The 18,748-nt window shown below is 30.4% G+C and overlaps 2 protein-coding genes across 3 annotated transcripts; one reads left to right on the forward strand and one right to left on the reverse strand.

The window, feature by feature from the left end:
- Nucleotides 1-4,183: 4,183 nt before the first annotated feature.
- Nucleotides 4,184-8,324, reverse strand: LOC118033404 (uncharacterized). 2 transcript variants are annotated; one of them, XM_035038383.2, is made up of 7 exons: nt 8,113-8,324; nt 6,765-7,559; nt 6,577-6,658; nt 6,349-6,415; nt 5,377-5,562; nt 5,200-5,260; nt 4,184-4,653 (listed from the first exon to the last, which is right to left on the reverse strand). In XM_035038383.2, the coding sequence occupies exons 2-7, from the start codon at nt 7,540-7,542 to the stop codon at nt 4,454-4,456; spliced, it is 1,374 nt and encodes a 457-aa protein (XP_034894274.1). In that variant the 5' UTR covers nt 7,543-7,559; nt 8,113-8,324; the 3' UTR covers nt 4,184-4,453. The 2 variants fall into 2 exon arrangements, with proteins under 2 accessions (XP_034894274.1, XP_034894272.1); XM_035038381.2 differs by having other exon boundaries at nt 6,765-7,652; nt 8,113-8,323.
- A 2,563-nt stretch (nt 8,325-10,887) lies between these two features.
- On the forward strand, nt 10,888-13,053 carry LOC118033403 (protein SPIRAL1-like 3). Its single transcript, XM_035038380.2, has 3 exons — nt 10,888-11,046; nt 11,265-11,529; nt 12,661-13,053. Exons 2-3 carry the CDS (start codon nt 11,278-11,280, stop codon nt 12,778-12,780), a joined length of 372 nt encoding a protein of 123 aa, XP_034894271.1. The 5' UTR covers nt 10,888-11,046; nt 11,265-11,277; the 3' UTR covers nt 12,781-13,053.
- The last annotated feature ends 5,695 nt before the right edge of the window (nt 13,054-18,748 follow it).

Genomic DNA, 18,748 nt, shown 5'->3' on the forward strand with positions numbered 1-18,748 from the left:
ATGAAGAAGCACCATCACTGCGAAAAGGCTTGAAGAAGGTAGCAGATCTAGTGTATGGTTTGAGTTTAGGACAGGGATTTAGGTTAGAAATAGGTAGTCTCTTTTGGCCTGAATGATCTATTGACAAACAATAGTACATTCCTAAAGGTTTTTGGATCTCTAATCAGCTATTAAAAAAAAAAAGTGAGTTTGTGAGGTATATAAGAGATTGGAATGAGAAGGAAGAACAGTAAAGAGAGCAAAGAAAGAACGATGAGAGGAGAAGACAAAAACAGGGTTATTTTTGAACTACAATGCCAAAGTTTTGTGTTCAACTAACCTAAAGCAAGTTTGAGTTGCTTTTGCATAACCTATGATTGGAACACAGGTTATTGTGGATCCCAACAATTAAAAAAATATGGTTTGTAGCTAACCAAACACATAAAAATTATGGTTTAATTTGAACATGAAAGCTACCATGTAAACAAATGCTTTCTTAATTGACTCCCCTATGTCTTAGACAATCCTAGCTAAGTTAGTCAATGTTACCTTTAGGTTTTTTTTTTTTTTTTTAGAAATGCTTATAGAAGCGAGTCTCCATTTCTTTCTAATTATTAATGGAGTTAGGTGGCGATGTAGACAACTAGAGAAAAATTATTTTGTTCAATAAAGAACCAAACAACTTTAGCTTTATAAAGGATTTTATTGCACCATCGTCATATATATTTATGAATTTGAAGATGTGTTCTATCATTGATTGGTTGTCTTTACTAGAGAATTATTTAAAATCTGCAATCTTTATTCCTTTAGGAATTAGGAGTAATTTGTCAACCCATTTGGAATATGAAGGATTATATATAGGTTTTGTTGTTCATCTAATTTTTAACTTTATCTCACTTACGTAACAAGTTAATTCAACCATATCTATCTTTCTCCTTGCTTGTTGATCGATAGTAAGGACTTGTTGTGCTAGTGGATTGAGGTTTCTTTACTGTAAAATAGCTTGTGGGGGTATCAAATTGCCTAGTAAAGGGTTGTCGTGTAGGATAATATGTGTTATGGGGCCATATAATTGGCATGTGGTTTCTAATATGTTTACAGGGAAATTTATGCATCTAAGGCCATCATGCCCAAGTTAAGTTGTTATTGTTGTTTCTGATTCGTTGACATGCGTCCCACTACATGAATCATAATAGTTTTAAACTCCCTACTAAAGTACTTATTGTTGTAGAATTCTATGAGATTTTCTCCTTAGGTGCATATGCCCACAGAATTTTAAACATGGTTTGTTATAGTTAATTTTGTATCTCATTTAACTAATTAGATATGGTGTGTATGATTCTATTAACTTCCATAATATTATGGCGGTAAGTTGTGTTTTTTACATTCTTCATCTTAATTTAGATGACCCTTGTATCAACATTAAAAAGGTTTAAAGGCTAATAGAAACATGCTATCATCAATGACTAGTTGGTTGGTACTTGTCATGGATGGTGGTGATCATTATCTTGATTTGAAAAAAAAAAATTGATATTATATGAACTTAATTCTCTAATTTGGCATTAGAAAGTTAGAGAATGAAGTTCATTATCTTGTCATGTGTAGAATTTTTGGTGATGAAGGAATATCATGTTCTTTATATCAAACATAAAAATCACCAATAAAACAAGATGTAATATTAAGAAACTTGGCCAAAATCATTCAAACACAAATATCAATATAATAAAAATTACTCAATCCAAAAAACCTCATAAAAAAATCAAAATCAATAATAAAATAAGAAATTATTTAAAATATAGTTAGGGCTTGAAATAGACCTTATAAAAGTGGCTAAGGTGGACCAAAAGTTGTTGGAATAGTGGTGGCAGTGGTATAACAGTAGCGATGCATTTCTAACGCGTGCTTGGAGGGGTTATGATGATTTGCACAACATTGCACATGTCACCAACATCTAATCAGTGGGTGGATAGCTCTGCTTAAAGTGTTGCTCCATGGTTTTCCTTCTATTATTGATAATTTCATTCATCGTTACTAGTGGAGAAAGATCCAAAGAGTTGAAGGTGATGGTATTTTCTCTCTCTACTAGTTAATTTTGTAACTTTTATATTTATGCACACTGAGGTTATGTAGTTATATGGTTATGTAGTTATCATCAAATGGAGAATAATGGTGGTGGTCTCATTTTATTTGGAGGTCGAAAGAGAGAGAAATTAAAGAGAGAAGTTTCAAAGGGTTGTTCTATCTCCCTCTCTCCTCAATAGACAATGATGCCAGGGTTGTTATCTTTAATTGATAAAGTGGTCTTGTATATGTTTTTGATATAAAGAGAATGGTGGTGGTCTCGTTAGAAATGAAGGTTAAATGTGAGATAAATCAATGAAATAAGTTTTAATTTAGAGAGAGAAAGATGAGGCTACAATTTTTATAAAACAAAGGTAAGAGAAGATAAATAGTGTTTTCTAAGGTTTATTTCTCAATATTTCAACTTGTATTCTAAAAACAAAGTTATAATGACTCTTTCTTATAGAGGTTAGGGTTCTTGGTTAGGGTTTTGGAAAAATATAGAGGTAAAAGATTATGAATAATTTTCTCTCTCTCTCTCTCTCTCTCTGATGTTAGAAAGAGATAAGGTTAGGCTTTTTGCGTGACGGCTCCTATATTTTCTCAACAATTCACTCATAAACTTATAGCTATAAATCTTGTCACTTTCATTTTAGTTATTTGGTCTCCAAGTGATTTAATTTCACTTTGGTCCCTCTTTTTCTTGTTTTGCACTTTATCCCTTAATTCATTTTGCTTTCTATTTTAATTTTTAATTCTCATTCTTTGTATTTTGTTTCTTAAAAAAAAACAACACTAATGTCAAGTCAATAAGAAAATGAAGCAAGAATAATGAAATGGACGCGTTAATGGCCAAAATGTACTGAAAGTATATTTATGAATTTAAATTTTTAAAAAGCATTGAAAATAACAAATGGGTGTAAATACATCGAAAATGTTTTAATTTTTTTATTATTTTTTCAAGAAAATACATGAGAAAAATAGTCAAAATTCATTAAAAAAAAAAGTGAATGGATGAAGTGCATTGAAAACATATTTTTTGAAAATTTGTCTTTTCTTATTTTTTAGAAAATGTTTTGAAACCGAGGTGAAAAACTGGGTTATGAAAAAATTATTCTTTTTTTTCTTTAACCACTTTAATTGTCTTTTTCAGTTTGCTACTAGGTTTAATAGCTTCTCTAGGCTTTTTAAATTTCAAGATCTTAAATTGACTCCCTTCTTTTACATATATGAATCGTAAGAGTTATTGTTAGACTTCTTAAAACTCCTAATCTGATTCTAAATCAATCAAGGAATATGTGTTCACAACATTATTTGAATAACCAACTAGGTATATTCCTATAAGTGGTTTCTCCTATGCTTATTTTCTAACATCTTCTCATAACAAGTAGCTTCATCTATCAAAGTATAGATATCTATTTGTTTAGTTCTTACAAACTGCTCCCTTATGTCCCACTCGTAATTGATTCCTATAGATCTTGGATGATCCTCACGAAGTCAACCAATGTTACCTTTAGTTTTGTTTTATAGAAGTGCTCATGAAAGCGAGGTTCCATTTCTTTCTAATTATTGATGAAGGCTTTATAAAGGGTTTCGCTGCACCATCGTCGTATTCATTTATAAATTTGAAGAAGTGTTCTTATAGGGAGAGATATATTGATTGCTGAGCGTCCATTGATGCTTCTAGATCTCAATTAAACTATATGTTCTTCGTCTCTTCCTTGGGAAAACAAGGAGAGATTACTTCTAGGAATTTATTAATCCTGGATGAAGAGCCGTTGCGGCCTCCTAAAAAACCATCCATATGAAATGCCATTGCCATTGCCAGGTCATGTGGAATCCATCAAACCACATCTATTGCACATGCAAAATGGACGAGTGACCAGCCATTTTCTCTAGTGATTTGGTTACCTCAACGACCTTCCTTATTTAAGTTGCTTTTCAGAAGTTGTGGACCAGCATTAAGTGCTGGTGGGCCCAATAGATGCAGACGATCATAACCACTGACCGCCCTCTAAAAGAGGTTATCCACCACATGGGACGGGACATTATTATCTTAGCTGGTGACTCCACTCCTAGGCGTGACGTCAGATCACGAGGAGGCCACACGAGATCTCCACCTCCACCATCAATGCCAGTCATCTGCAGGCCAAGGATTTTATTATCTTTTTATTCATCACAGACCTGGCTTGTTGAAAAAACATCACCATCAGGCTGCGAGAGTCTAAACCTATTGGCTTAGCGTGGATTAATACACACAAAAATGTCCTTAAAAATACATTGAAGTGTCCTGTTCGTCTCAAGGCTGAAGCCAACCTGAGGCAAAAGATATTCTACACCAGTCAGCCTTCAGAAGCAGCTCAGGCACAAGCATTCTGGGTCAAAAATCATCACGGGAAGCATTTCTTCGTGGTCATGGCTGACAAGTGACGGAGGTGCTGGCAACATTCTGGGATTGACATGAATCGGCACTTGCAATCCTGCTATAGAAACCCCAGGATGGATCCGATTCTGTAATAGCTCGTTGACCAAATGGATGTTGTGCGACATATTCTTGGACGTTTTCAGCCTCAGCTAATCGCTCCAGATATACCCGAAGATCACCTTCTGGTCCTGTTCAGAACCATGTGGAGAAACAACCATTAGAAAACATGAACAGGAAAGGAACATTACTGCATTAGTCTCATATTTTCTTCAAACAAAATAGGCCTCTCAGAGGGATAATTACACCAAAGAAAGCACAGGATGATCGCAGCTGCATTCAGAATAGGAATTAAAACTGGCGTAATCACGGTTCAGAAACTAAAAGCACGGCAAATAGAGATTAGGAGGTGCCAACTCAAAATAAGATCCAAAAGGGAGGAGCGGTCAATATTGTTTTCATTTTAATGGCACCTAAAATTAATGCATCTCCTGTACAAAAAACATAGATCTTCTTGGTTATAGAGGAGAAAACATGGGATTTGAAACCCTGAATATAAACATGGGTAATGCAAACTAGCGAGGTATATTGATTGCTCAGTGTTCATTCAAGGGCTCAAACTTTGGCCTGCCATACCTGGGCAGGAGCATGCAGATGTTTATAGCAAAGTGGCTTCCTGTATACCTTAAATTTTCCAAAAGAGAGAGAAGCCTCCATCTAAATTTCAAGCGTCTTACCTAATGAAGAATCTGCTAAGTCCCTGTACCCATATGAAGGAGGAAATATAGCAGTGTGCACCTAAACAACAAAACATTGACATAAAATTAGATAAAGAATGGTGTCAAGATGTCACCCAACGCAAAACCAGTTACACACCCACAAGGAGAGAAATTAGAGAGAACTATAAAACATACTGGATTGCATAGAGCCTTGTATGGTGAATCATCCAACAATAACGTATTTGATTCATCATATTCTCCTTTATTCAATTGAAGAGTAGACTCAAGATACTCCCATATTTTTTTTAGTTCCTTCAAAAACAGGGGTTTGCTCCTATTCTCGACTGTGGTGAATCCTGTATCAGTGCAGTGAGATTGATCCTGTATGAAAAAAATCATCAGAAGTTGAACATTGTTAAGCTAAAAAAACAAAGATAAAGAAAAGCTACAGCAGCAATAACACAACAGCCAAGAGATGTGATCTTTAAGTGGCTGCATCTTTCAACAACACCACACCAATAAAGTCGCCTGAATTGAATTTTTTACAAAATCCTAAGAGATCTTGAAGCAATTAACCGAAGCACTTCAGAAGTTCTTCAAACTACAACCAAAATACATAGATAACAGAAGTTCAGGTACCATGTATAAGTTGATAGTTTTGACACCTAAACTATTATTAAAAGAAAAAAATTATTCAACAGCAATCAAATTGAGTTGTGATCCTGCCAAAAACACCTAGATGTAATTCCGAAAAAGAACTGGTTAAACTTAAAATGATCAAACCTGCAACCAATGCTCAAATCCGGCATTGTTGCCAGTGCCAAGATAACTTTTTCAGTGCAAAGCCATGCTTGTAAAATTTATAACTTTTTTATTGATGTTACAAGCAGGAAAAAAAATTATCTAATCCAGCAAAGAACAGAAGTAACAAAAGAGACAGTGAGCAAACTCTATGGCACTACTTTCACTAGGAAAAACTCCCCATATGAACCAGTAACATTGAGTCCAATTACCTGCTCAAAAGGATGGAAAGTTGTCCATCAAACACCCTTTTGTTCTGTTCCATTCATGCCCACCAAAATACAGTGAATGGGATGTAACCCAGAGCTCCCTTAGTTATTGACATGCACAAAAGAAGAGAACATTAAATTTGAAAGGCATACTTACCCAACAGAAAAGCAACTTATGCCTTGAATCACCAAAGAGAAAATCAATCAGCGGGTTCACATTTCTCCTGCAATTAACGAGAATACAGTTAAGATACAATGAGGGCCACCAAAACAAACGCTAATTTGCAAACAGATATAGAGAGCATTGATGTTAATGTTAAATAATACGAAAAAACTTTAAGAAATGGAGTATAAGACTATCAAAGGTATGAACTAAGAACAATACTTGGTTCTTGATGACCAAACACCAACATCAAATTTCTCAAAGCAAAACCTCAGAAAATCATCACAGAAGGGCCTTTTGAAAACTGAAAAGAGACAAGTGGAGATGAAATTAGAATTTAACAATTAATTGAGAAAGGAGAACTTTGAAAATTCTAGCCATACAAAGACGTTTTACACAGCAATATTCACCTGACTTCCCAGAGACTACTATATTAGCCTGATATCCAGCAGAAACATATGAAACAATATCAGCTAGAAGTCCGTTAACATCAAGGATAAGGAGCTTTTTAGTGACACGTCCAATGTGAGGTCGTTCCAGTGCACAGGCTTGTGGAATCTTCACCTCCTTGACAGAAGCTTCCACATCAACACTGTTCCTTATCTCAGTGATCTTACTTTCCTCACATGCAAAGTCACCCGGTGAACAGTCAGAGGACATCTCAACCAAAACATTTGCCGCAACCTGCACTGGTGCAGCATGCTCAACAACTTGTACTCTTTCTACGTTATTTTCCATGACATGGAAGGAGCGAACTTCATTTGACTGATCCAACGAAGTTTGACCTGCCACCACCATGGGTTCCGCACAATGTTGTGAGGAATCATGTGACTCTATCATCTTCCTGTGATATACAAAGGATGAACTTTTCTTTCTCCTATTTCTTGAATATTTCAGTAGCACATTACATTTGCGCTTTGTGAGAACCGAATGAAAAGTATTATTTACGATTGATGTATCTTTAAGTAAGGATGAAGTTTTCTTAGCCCTCTTCCTCTTCTTTCTTGAATATTTCAATATGGCCTTTGCGAGAACTGAATGCAAAGCAATGTTCTTAATCGGAAGCGCCCCCTCTTGCTCGGAGAAAACTGCTTCAGAAGCATTGTTGTTGATTGTATCCTCTAAGCATTTATCTCTCTCTACATTCATCAAATGATCTCCCTCAGCAGAATCATGATCGAGCGCCATACTCGAACTATCTCATCCTACCACAAATTTACTTGTGCATTTCACAAAGAACAAAAGAAATCGATCGAATATAAAACCTTGTGTTAATTTTTTTTATTATTTTTTTTTACCTGCGACCAACAATCTAGGCTTAAGAATGTTATGGTTATTATTCAGGATTCTATGAATCAATAAAACTTACAAGTAAACAAAACAATATGATCCAATAACACTAACCAATAAAAAAAATGACATTATCTAAGAGAGTGAGCTTGTTTTTATCCTTTTCTTTTTAATTTTCCAAATTTGCAAAATGAAAATATTGATTAATTTAAAGAACGCAGCCAATATTTACAGGTAATTGCAAGTTGTAAATAAGCTTATTGTTATTGCTAGCATAAACCAATTTTTAAACTGAATCTAAAAGAAGGACACCTAATTTTCTCTCTTATCTTATTTTCAAAAAAAAAAAAAAACAGAGAGAGACACGAGGTTTATCAAAGCAATAGAAAAATCAAATGAAACAGATAACAGTTACTTTCAAAGGAAAATAAAATAAAATCAAAGAGAAGAGAAGAGAAGAGAGAGAACCTGAGAGAAATTGCCGCGATTTGAAAGTAGAGTGTAAAATTGGTGAAGAATTGTTCAAGAAGGGAGGAGAAGGAAAGATACAAAGTAAATCAAAAGGAAGGTGAGAACTGAGAAGTCTTTTCGACTTTTATTTTTATTTTTTTCTTGCAGGGATACCGTTTAAGATATCTTAGTGTGTGCAGAAGGACACTGCTCCAGAAGACCGACTGCTGACAGACAAGTTACAATTCCGTCCCTTATTTATACTCTTCTTTATAACCCAGTCCTCAAGCTACCCAGTTATATATATATATTGCACGGTTTCCAGAGTATAATAAACTAGATCTGCTACTTCTTGTTTGTTTTTTTTTTTTTTCTCTAACAAACTTAGTGCTTGATGGAACAAAACAATTCATGCTAAACGCCTGTGAATCAAACACTTTTTCGGGACTCAACCGCTTCTGAGCCAAGTCGTTTTTTCGTAAACAAGTGCTTAAGTGTGCATATAGGGTCATTATCTCTCTATTCCTTTAACAGGTCAAAAAAATCCTTTAAATGCCGTCCTTGCGTCAAATTAATATTAATGTTATATAAAGAATAGTATATAAAAATATTTTAAGAAATCATTATATTTTTATCCATATTAATATATATATTAGGAATATTTTCTCTCTTACATACTATCAATATAATATTATACTTTATTCTCTCATCTCAATAAAAAAACTCATGGGTTATAAATTAATTATAAATCCTTTAAATAAAAGCTTCAAAATCTTCATTTTTTATTATATATTTATTTATATAGCATTTTTCTATAATATTATTGCAAGCACTCTTAAAAAATCATTGATTTATTCATCAGAAAGTTCTCAAATTCACCAAAGAGATTTTTTTGCAGATATCAGACATTAGCCACTAATCATCTTGAGTAGGAAGAGTGGAATAAATTTTCAAAACCAAGAGATTAACTAATTATCCAAGATATAAGTTTTGCCCCAAGCTACTTGGATTTTTTGGGACATCATTAATTTGCGTTGTTTGAATCTATTTTGGGATCTTCAATCAACTAAATATGATTATCATCACACTATATATTATATATATATATATATATATATATATATATATATATATATATTTTAAAGACTTCAAGTACATTCCCCTCAATTAATTATATACAAGCTCTCATGTTAAGCCTATAGTATTTGATTTAACAATATTTTTCTTTGAGTTTATACAGTTAATAAAAATAATTTTATTCGACAGTAAGTGTTTATTAATATTATATTTATAAAGTATATATCTAAGTTTACCATTATACATCCTATTTCCTTTTAATTTTTGTCAAAAACAATAAACTATAATTTCATCATAGATCTTACAATACATATTTATTGAGTGGATTTTTAAGGCATGACTGCTCCTCCAAGCAAGAAAATATATCCATTAGTGAATTTTGAATTCTTGATGTCAATCATTAAAGTTGCACTACTATAATCTCAAGTATTGTCAAGTATCCAATATAGTGTAGTCTATAGTCCAAAATGTATGTTTTATAATCTAAAATGTATCTCAAATATTTAAATATCTTATTTATTGATCTTCAATAATCCACACTTGGAATATTGGTAAATCTTACTAGGCTTATTATCTAATTAGGCAATATTTGGTTTTGTACATTTTGTAAAATATGTTAAACTTTCAATTATTTTAGAGTTTTCTAATTTATATATTCCTTCTTTTTTTTATTTTTAAATATTTGTACACTTATATCTATTGATGTTTTGTCAATGTTATTGTTATATTTTTTAAATTTGTTGAGAATTTTTTTAATATAATGGTCTGCAATAAAATAAAGAGACAATTATTATTGTTTGGGTAGCCTAAGGGTTTGTTCACTAACATAAAACTATTTTTCTTTTTTCTTTTTAGTTTTCTTTTCCTTTTCTAATAAAAAAAATCTGAAAAAAAATGAAGATGGATTTTTTTGTCAAACAAAATAAAAAATGCACCAAGATTACAATTATTTTTCTTAAAAAATCAAAATCAAATTTATTATAATCATCTTAATATTCTATATTTGTAATAATCTAATTCTAAAATATTGATTTTATTTAACTTAAACTAGAAATTATCATGAAAAAAATTATATTGTTAACTCAAAAAACATATTTATTTTATATTTATAATAAACATTAAAATATGACAATAAATAAATATAAAAAAATAATTTTAATCTTTATATTGCTAAAAAAAATTACTTGTATATCAAAAAAGAAAAATTGTATTGTTAATGTATTTTTTTTTTCATTTGGAAAACTGTTTTTTGAGTTTAAAGAAAAACTATAAAGAAATTCTAAAAAGTGTTTTTCAAATTTAGTATAAATTTTAAAAGTTTTTTAATTTTTTTTAATTTTATGAATAAACAAAATATTGTATTTGAATAGAAGTTCTGCTTTTTTTTTTTTTTCAAGCCCTACTTTTTCATAAAATTACAGTATTACTCTTTTTTTTAATACCACATCACTTTTATTTTTTACAAAATTTAACTGAAAGGATTATATTTTAAAAAATTTATTAGATTTTTTTATTAATATAGATATTTGGCTTATAGATATTTAAACTAATTTTATAAATTTTAAAATTAATAACAATGTAAATCTTAGTAATTTTAAGAGAGAATTTATTAGTTTTTATTGAATGTACCCTTATAAAAATCAAGTCTTTAAAGTCATTTAAAAAAAGATTTTAATTTTGATGGAATACCAGCAGACCTAAAAACACCCTTTTTATTGGGGAAAAAAAATTCACACTATTGTCAAACGCAAATTTGTCTCCTTCCTATTATTCAGCATCGTCAATTTAAAGCAACCCCCTAGGCTTACAGTCCCTCGAGCGAGATAGAGCACTTGAGCCTCAGATCAGATTTAAGAAGAAAAATATCACCGACAGGTAAGTCCTCTCTCTCTCTCCCTACCAATGCCATTTTCTGATATCTGTTTGTTTCTCGAGAAAATGCTGGAAAACTAGATCAAACAAACTGTTTTAATTTAAGGTTTTCTCGGCAACCATACAAAGATGGGATCATCATAATCTTGTCCAGGAAGACTTAGATTTCCGTTTCTGATATGTTAACGAACATCTCCTCTCTTGGGTTTCTCATATAACAGTTGGATCGAGATAATGGGACGTGGAGTGAGCAGCGGCGGAGGACAGAGTTCTTTGGGCTACCTTTTTGGAGGTGGAGAGGCTCCTGCTCCTCCAGTTCCAAAGCCCACCAATACCAATGCTGAGACTCCTCAGAGCAGCCGCCTCCCTGTAGCCAATGAGCCTGCAGAGGTCAGCAAGCAGATTCCAGCTGGTGTTCCTGCAAAACCCAACACCACTAATAACTATTTCCGTGCTGATGGGCAGAACTGTGGCAACTTTCTCACGGTATGCTGATAAAATACTCAAACTGGATCTTATCTAGAGTTGATAATTAACAATTTTTAGTTATAAATCTCCGACACTAACCTAACATTCTAGCTAGCATTTTGGATGTGAAATAGAAACCTTGGGATTATCAAGAGATTTATTATTATTATTATTATTATTATTATTATTATTATTATTATTATTATTCACTCGGTGATTCAGTTTATCCTTCCTGTGAAGGTTGATTGTTAGTTTTATTACCACATTGTTATGCAAGTCTGTCATCCTCGTTACAAAGGGATGTGTTCTGGTTAAGCTTTATAATTGAACACTCGGTTGGAAAATGAATGCGTGTGTCATGGTAAATTATTGCTCCTCCATTTTGAGAATTCCATGGGATTCGATATCATAGTTGCTGCTCCATAGAGATCAAGATTCCTCATTTTCAGGCCTTTTACTTTGCTTATTGACACTATGCATCTCATTCGCCCTCCAATTTAAAACTCCAGAATAACAGTTATACCATTATACATGAGATGGACATTATTGTATTTTCTTCTGAAGCGCTGATGGGTGGGATTGGTAAACAGAAATAGGCTTATGTGACCGGTGCCAGAGGTTTAACAGTGCCTCACCAAATACATGGATTGAACTAGGGAAGTAACCTCTACTGGCCTTGTAACAGCCTGTAACGCTGTCATTTATGCCTGTAAGCCATCTGGCTTCATGTTCTATCTAGCATTAGATAATACCTGAAGATCTTTCTGTTTCCCTTTGTTTCCAGTCACGTTTCAAAAGTTTGAACTCTTTCTTGAAGCTTCATCCTCACAGTAACAAGTGCAAGCTTGTTGATAGTTTATAATTGTTATTTTACGTTTGGCACCAGTATATGGGTTTAGGTGGTGGTGGTTGTAGGTGATTCATGTGACCGAAAAGTGCAGTTTTCTGATAGATTGTTATTCCTGCTTTAGAATTTTTGGCATTCGGTATCTTTTATTTGGTGTACTGGTGCGTTTACATGCATTTTTTGCTGATATTCAAAGGCAACTAGTCAAAAAAAAAAAGAAACATACAATTTCCTCCTTTTTGTACCTCGTTACAAAAGGCAATGTTCTTTCTAAAGTGATTTTCTGGAAATTCTCTGCTCAGGACCGCCCAACAACAAAGGTGCATGCAGCTCCTGGCGGTGGATCTTCACTGGACTTCCTGTTTGGTGGTGCTGGTGCAGGTGCTGGTGCTGGTGCTGGTGGTGCTGGTGGTGGGAAATGAGGCATCATGACATAGATGGTGGAGCCATTGGTCACCGTTGTTCTATGACCTTTTGAATTTCAAGGAAAACAGTATATCTCTATGTATTATGTCTGAAGTAGAAGACTTTACTACTAAATTTCGCACTTGTTTGCATGTATGGTGCATTTCTAGGTGGGCTTCACGGAGCAGACATCCGTGCTTGTCCGCATTTGAATTTGATGAAAAAAAATTGAATTTGTAGGGAGTGATCCTCAAGATTCAATGGCACCAATTAAATGTCCTTTACTGCCATGCAAGTTCTCTTACCATTTTCTAATGTTGGCCTAGGCTCTGTGGTTCTTCTTCTATATATTTTATGACTGGTAAAACCGTGACGGTGGGGGATTGATGCATGTTTTAAAAAGTTGCTGATTTTCTCTTACTATGTAATAACAGAGAGCCCGTGATAACATGAACTCACTCGTTCACCTTCATTTGTTAATTTTATTTGTTGTTAGAAGATTTCAAGGTCAAGTCGTGTTTAGGGTTTGATGATTTTGATGGATGAAGGATGGCCAGCGGGAACAATTTGTGGTGCTGGAGTTTTAGCATGTTTGGGAATATATTTTTTTTTTATTTTTCAAAAATTAATTTTAATTTTAATATATTAAAATTAAAATGATTTTAAAATATAAAAAAATATTAATTAGAAAAAATAAAAAAATTTAAATTTAAAAAAAAAAATACTTTTTAAGCATCAAAACAAATTAAAAATTTTGTTTGGGATTGTGGTGTAAATAGATGTAGTAAAATTTATATTTTTTAATATTTTCAAATAATTTTAAAATATTTGTTTCAAAAATAATTTTTTTAAAAATAAAAAATACATATTATTTTATATATTTTCAAACAAAATATATTTTTAAAAAAACAATTACCATACTTATAAATATCCTTTTTTAAAAAAACTTTTAACAAGTTAGGGGTGTTAAAAACATTATTATTTAACCTGCTGAAGTTATAAGATTATGGCAAGATCTTGTCCGATAATATCAAACCAAATATCAAAAAAGTCTGCACCCTACAATAATTGTCTCCAATAAAGTAGCTTAGTCATTGATGGTTTCAAAAAGTTCAATTTTCTATATATTTATTTGTTTCTAATGAAGCACGACTTGTTTCACTTTTTTTTTTTTTTTTCTTATAATATAGTTTTTTAAAAAATTTATTCGTAACTCTTTTTCTTTGATATTCAAAACTAATTAGAAAAATTAAAAACCCTCAATTGAAAGGGTAAAATTGAGTTTTCATGCTTTGATATTTTTAATTTATTATTATTATTATTATTATTATTATTATTATAAATAAAAAGTGGAAGAAAATATGATTTTAACTCAGCCGATATAATATGTGACATTCCTTTCAGGAAGGCACCTCAACTTCACCAGTCTTGGGACTTCAATATTAATGAACATAGCATAAACTATATAACTAATAATAATAATAATAATAAAAATAATAAAATCAACTAATTAACAACATGTTCAATGGCGATGGTCTCAGTCTTTGCTAATCCCATCTTATATCAAAAACATTGTGATTTTGAGGCTCATTATTTACTAGAAAAATAAAGGAGAAACCTCGATTTGGTCCTAATATCAATTGAACCTTATTATCAATTGAATCTCAAACTTTTTTTTTTCATTTTCCCTAAAAATAAGAGATATTAGACATTATCACCCCTATAGTCATTCACTATTAGTGATTGTTAAATATTTCATCCAATTTGCAAGTGTTCGTTAAGTGTTTCTTATTAAAAATAAAAAAACAACTCTAGTAATTAATTTTCGTGTCAAATCATTGTAAATCTTCCTTTTATTTGATAATAAAATTGTTTTTTTTTAAGATACATATAATAGAAGTGCTTACTTGATGAATTGTTTAAGTGAATAGCTTAAGCATGTTTCGAAGTGTAGTTATAATTACTTTTCAAAATGTTTTTCGTGTCGAAATGTATTAAAATAATATTTTTTAAAAAAACATAATTTTTGAGATTAGCACATCAAAGGATTTAAAACATATAATTTTTTTTTTAATTTTTAGCAAAAAAATGAATTTTTATGGAATACAGTTTGCATCACGTTCCCAAACGATTATATCGTCTAATATCTTTTATTACATTTGAGATAAAATTAAAAGGTTTGATACTCAATTAAAATGAAAATAAAAGGATTTTAATTTTCTTTTTATTGCATTTGTTTTTATTCTTTAATACCCTTCTCTGTCAATTACAGTTCTGTTTAACCTTGATGTGCTTATAAGTTAAGTAACAATTATTGTTGTAGGCAAGAGGGTTGAGAATTAAAGTTGTGTCAATAAATTAAAGTCAATGGATATTTGATTATGATTGTTTTTATTTTGTTATGGAGTTTAAAAACAAGCAATGAGTGTTTGGTTAAACCTATATTAAAAAGTGCTATTGAAAATATAAATGATTTTTTTGGTCTATTGAAGTGAATATGAAAAAAAAACCAAATTGACAAGTAAAATTAAATAAAAAATAATAACTTTTGGTTATTTAATCAAAACATCCCAATTAATAAAAATAAAAAAGAATATATATATATATATATATATTTTCAAAAAATAAAATAAAAAACAGCTATGTTTAAATGATTGTTAGTATTTGTGTTAGTGAAACAAATGGTTTTTGTGTATATAAAATAATATGAAAGTAAAAAGGTTGAGGGATAGTTTTGTTACATAGGAATAAAAATTAAGAATAGCTAATTCGTCTTGGGAAATCACTATAGCTTCAAATTATTTTATACTGTTTATTGGAATAGTATAATAATGTTTTTTCTGCTTCACTTAAAAAACTTATTAAGTTTTTAAAGTTATTAAAGTTTTTTTACATGACTTATTTGTATTTGTCATTTTTAAATGGAGAGATAACAAATAAATATTTTCTTATCTTAATTGTACAATGAAACCATTAGAATATTTTTGAAAGCAAAAAAATTAAACTTGATGTTAAGGGGTATTTTTTTTTTTATTTTTTACATTGATTTTTTTGTTATTATAATTTAATATGAGGGACAATTTGATATTTACATAAATATAAAAATAATTAAAATTAAAATGCACGGTACAACGATAAAAATACCATTAAAGTAAAAAAAATAGCTTGAGATAAAGGGGCATTTTTGGTTTTTCATAATGGTTTTATATATATATATATATATATATATATATAAAAAGTCATCTAAAGAGAAATTTTGTATTTGGCTAAATAAAAAAACAAACAAAAAAATGGGTGTATATGTTGGGCACACCCGGGGATATGTGAGAGGTGTCTGTGGCCTTCAAGCGGTGCTTGCAGCGCCTCTTGATATCCAAAAATATTTTTTTTGTTGTGTTAAAAGTGTAGTCATGTTCTTTTCCTATTGGTATGACGCGTGTCACTAATAATGATCTAATTTGGTGACGACAAACCTTTCTCTTTTTTTTTTCTTTTTATTATCTCTCTTCTTCCCTGAAAATTACAGCTTTACCCTTTTGGTTGTTGGTATTTCAACTTCAATCCTTATTTTTTTTATTTTTTTTATTTTTTGTCTTGACTCTTTTTAAAAGTTTTATTTGTTTTCAGTTTCATCCTCCAATCTCAAATTTTTTTCCTTGGTCCCTTTTTAAAAGTTGTTATTATTTTTAATTTTACCATTTAATTATAATATTGTTTTTATTTTTTATGTCAATTTTAATCATTATTCTTTTTAATTATTTTTTTATCTTTTTACTAATTTGATTTTTTTTTTCAATTTTATTATTCAATTAAATATAAATTTTATTTTTTATATTAATTTTGATTCTCATTCTTTTAATTGTTATTTTTTAAATTTTTTTGTATAATTGAAAAAAAAATTCAATTTCATCATTCAATATTTAATTAATTGAGAATTAAACTTTAAATTTAGCCCTAATTATCATTATTAGAAATTTATCATGACTGATATTTTAAGTTTTTTTTATCACTTTTCAATACCTAAATATTATTTTTTACACCAAAAAAATATTCTGCCCCAGGACAAATCGCATAAACATAAACCGAGGCTAGTTAATTGCTAATTGCTAATTGTGGCAGCAGATCCAACTTCTTAAAAAAGCAACTAATTCTATTTTGTTAAAATTAATGGTCGTGCACACTACACATGGGAATTTCAATATAAATTAACTAACTCAATAGAAAAATACCTTTCAAGTACAAAACATATAATTGTTTCCTAAAATAGACTTAAAACTTTTAAAGGACCAAAAAAATTTAAAAGAATAAGGACCAAATTAAAAAAAAAATATACCATAAATGTAGATTTAATGATGAAATTGAAAATCAATAAAAATTTAACAAAAATACCAAGAAAAAATTGAAAAAATTGAAGGGTGAAATTGAAAAGAAAAATAACTTTAACAAAATGACAAATAACTTCCAAAAGAATGAGGATCAAATTGAAAAAAAAATAATATACTATGAATTTGGATTGAAAGATAAAATTGAAAACCAAAAGTCTTACAAAAGGACCAATAACAAAAATAAAAAATAAAAAAAATAAGAGCCAAATTATATATATATATGACAAATTGGGATTGAATGATGAAATTAAAAATAAATAAAACTTTCATAAAGGTTCAAGAACACAAATAAAAATTTAAAATAATAAGAATTGAAATTGAACTATCAACAATAAAAAAGATTAACCTAAATTTTTTTTTTTTAAAAAAAATCACCGGTTATAAATCACCTCATCACTGCTGATACACACCACACTAAGAGACCGTTTGTCTCTGCGTTGCCACCTGCGTTTTGGCAAATTTCAAACTTTTTTTTTTTGCTAAAATTGAGTTCGGTTTGTACTTTTTGGATCGTTTTGATGTGCTGGTATCAAAAATAATTTTTAAAAAATAAAAAAAAATCATTGGCATGCTTTTCGGCACGAAAAGCTATTTGAAAAGCAATCACTATCACTTTGCCAAACACGCTCTAAAAAAAAAAAAAGATGTTGTAGAGCTTCTGAAAACATGACGAAAAGACATTTTCTACCACCAAGAAACATGGTAGAGCTTCTGAAGACACGAAGAAAAGACATTTTCTACCACCAAGAAACATGGCACACGTCTCTCATAGTGTAGAGGCACCCTCACATGCCATTAGTCTTTTTAATTAAAATATTAATTAATTTTTATTAAAAAAATTAAATTACTCTCGATAAAAACCTGGTAATAATAATAAAAAAAATTAAAGTGAAAAGATCAAAAAGACATAAACACCCATGTGCTAGTTTTAAAAAACTTTGACGAGGTCATTTTACAATGTTTAGAAAATTGAAAAAGATTCTTCTATCCCTAATTAATTTTTAATGACTAATATATCGTGTAAAAATATTAAAATATCTCAATAAAAACACATTTAATTATTATTATTTTTTTTAGAATGACAAAAAGGTAGTAATAGTGACATGGTGAAGAGAAAAAAAGTGTCCATAGCCGCAATAAATTTACCATGTAATTTAGCTTTTTGGTGACGTGCACTAGAATTCAAAAGGCAAATAATTTAGATTCCACTTGGTAGCAAAAATGATGGGCCACAGTTTAACTTGTTTTATTGAAACAATTCCATGTGAGAAAACTTTTCCAGAGCATCTTCAGACAAAGAGTCCCTCAGTTTCACTTTGTTCAAAGTGAACACGCGTGGATCGAAGCACCTTGGAGAAGCCGTTCGTGTTCTTTTGTTGTGTCCTTTTCTTCCTGGTGTGATGCATATTAACTAATGATAGGTGGTTTGTTGTTAGTAACCGTTTCTTTTTTTGCTTCTTTTTTCTCTTATCTTTTAAAAAGCAAACGTTTGTTCTTTTTGTTTTGATTGTTTCAATTTCAATCTTTATTTTTTTTACTTGTTTTCAATTTCATCCTTCAATTACAATCTATCATATATTATCCTTTCTAATTTCATCCT

The sequence above is a fragment of the Populus alba genome, chromosome 15, assembly GCF_005239225.2.
Source record: "Populus alba chromosome 15, ASM523922v2, whole genome shotgun sequence".
Taxonomy (NCBI): Eukaryota; Viridiplantae; Streptophyta; class Magnoliopsida; order Malpighiales; family Salicaceae; genus Populus; species Populus alba.

Coding starts and splice junctions, on each gene's coding strand:
- LOC118033404 (XM_035038383.2), bottom strand. CDS start 7,542: ATGGCGCTCGATCATGATTCTGCTGAGGGAGATCATTTGATGAATGTA. Junction 6,659..6,764: donor AGTAGTCTCTGGGAAGTCAG/GTGAATATTGCT, acceptor GTCTCTTTTCAG/TTTTCAAAAGGCCCTTCTGT. Junction 5,563..6,348: donor ATAAGTTGCTTTTCTGTTGG/GTAAGTATGCCT, acceptor TTTTTCATACAG/GATCAATCTCACTGCACTGA.
- LOC118033403 (XM_035038380.2), top strand. CDS start 11,278: ATGGGACGTGGAGTGAGCAGCGGCGGAGGACAGAGTTCTTTGGGCTAC. Junction 11,530..12,660: donor ACTGTGGCAACTTTCTCACG/GTATGCTGATAA, acceptor TTCTCTGCTCAG/GACCGCCCAACAACAAAGGT.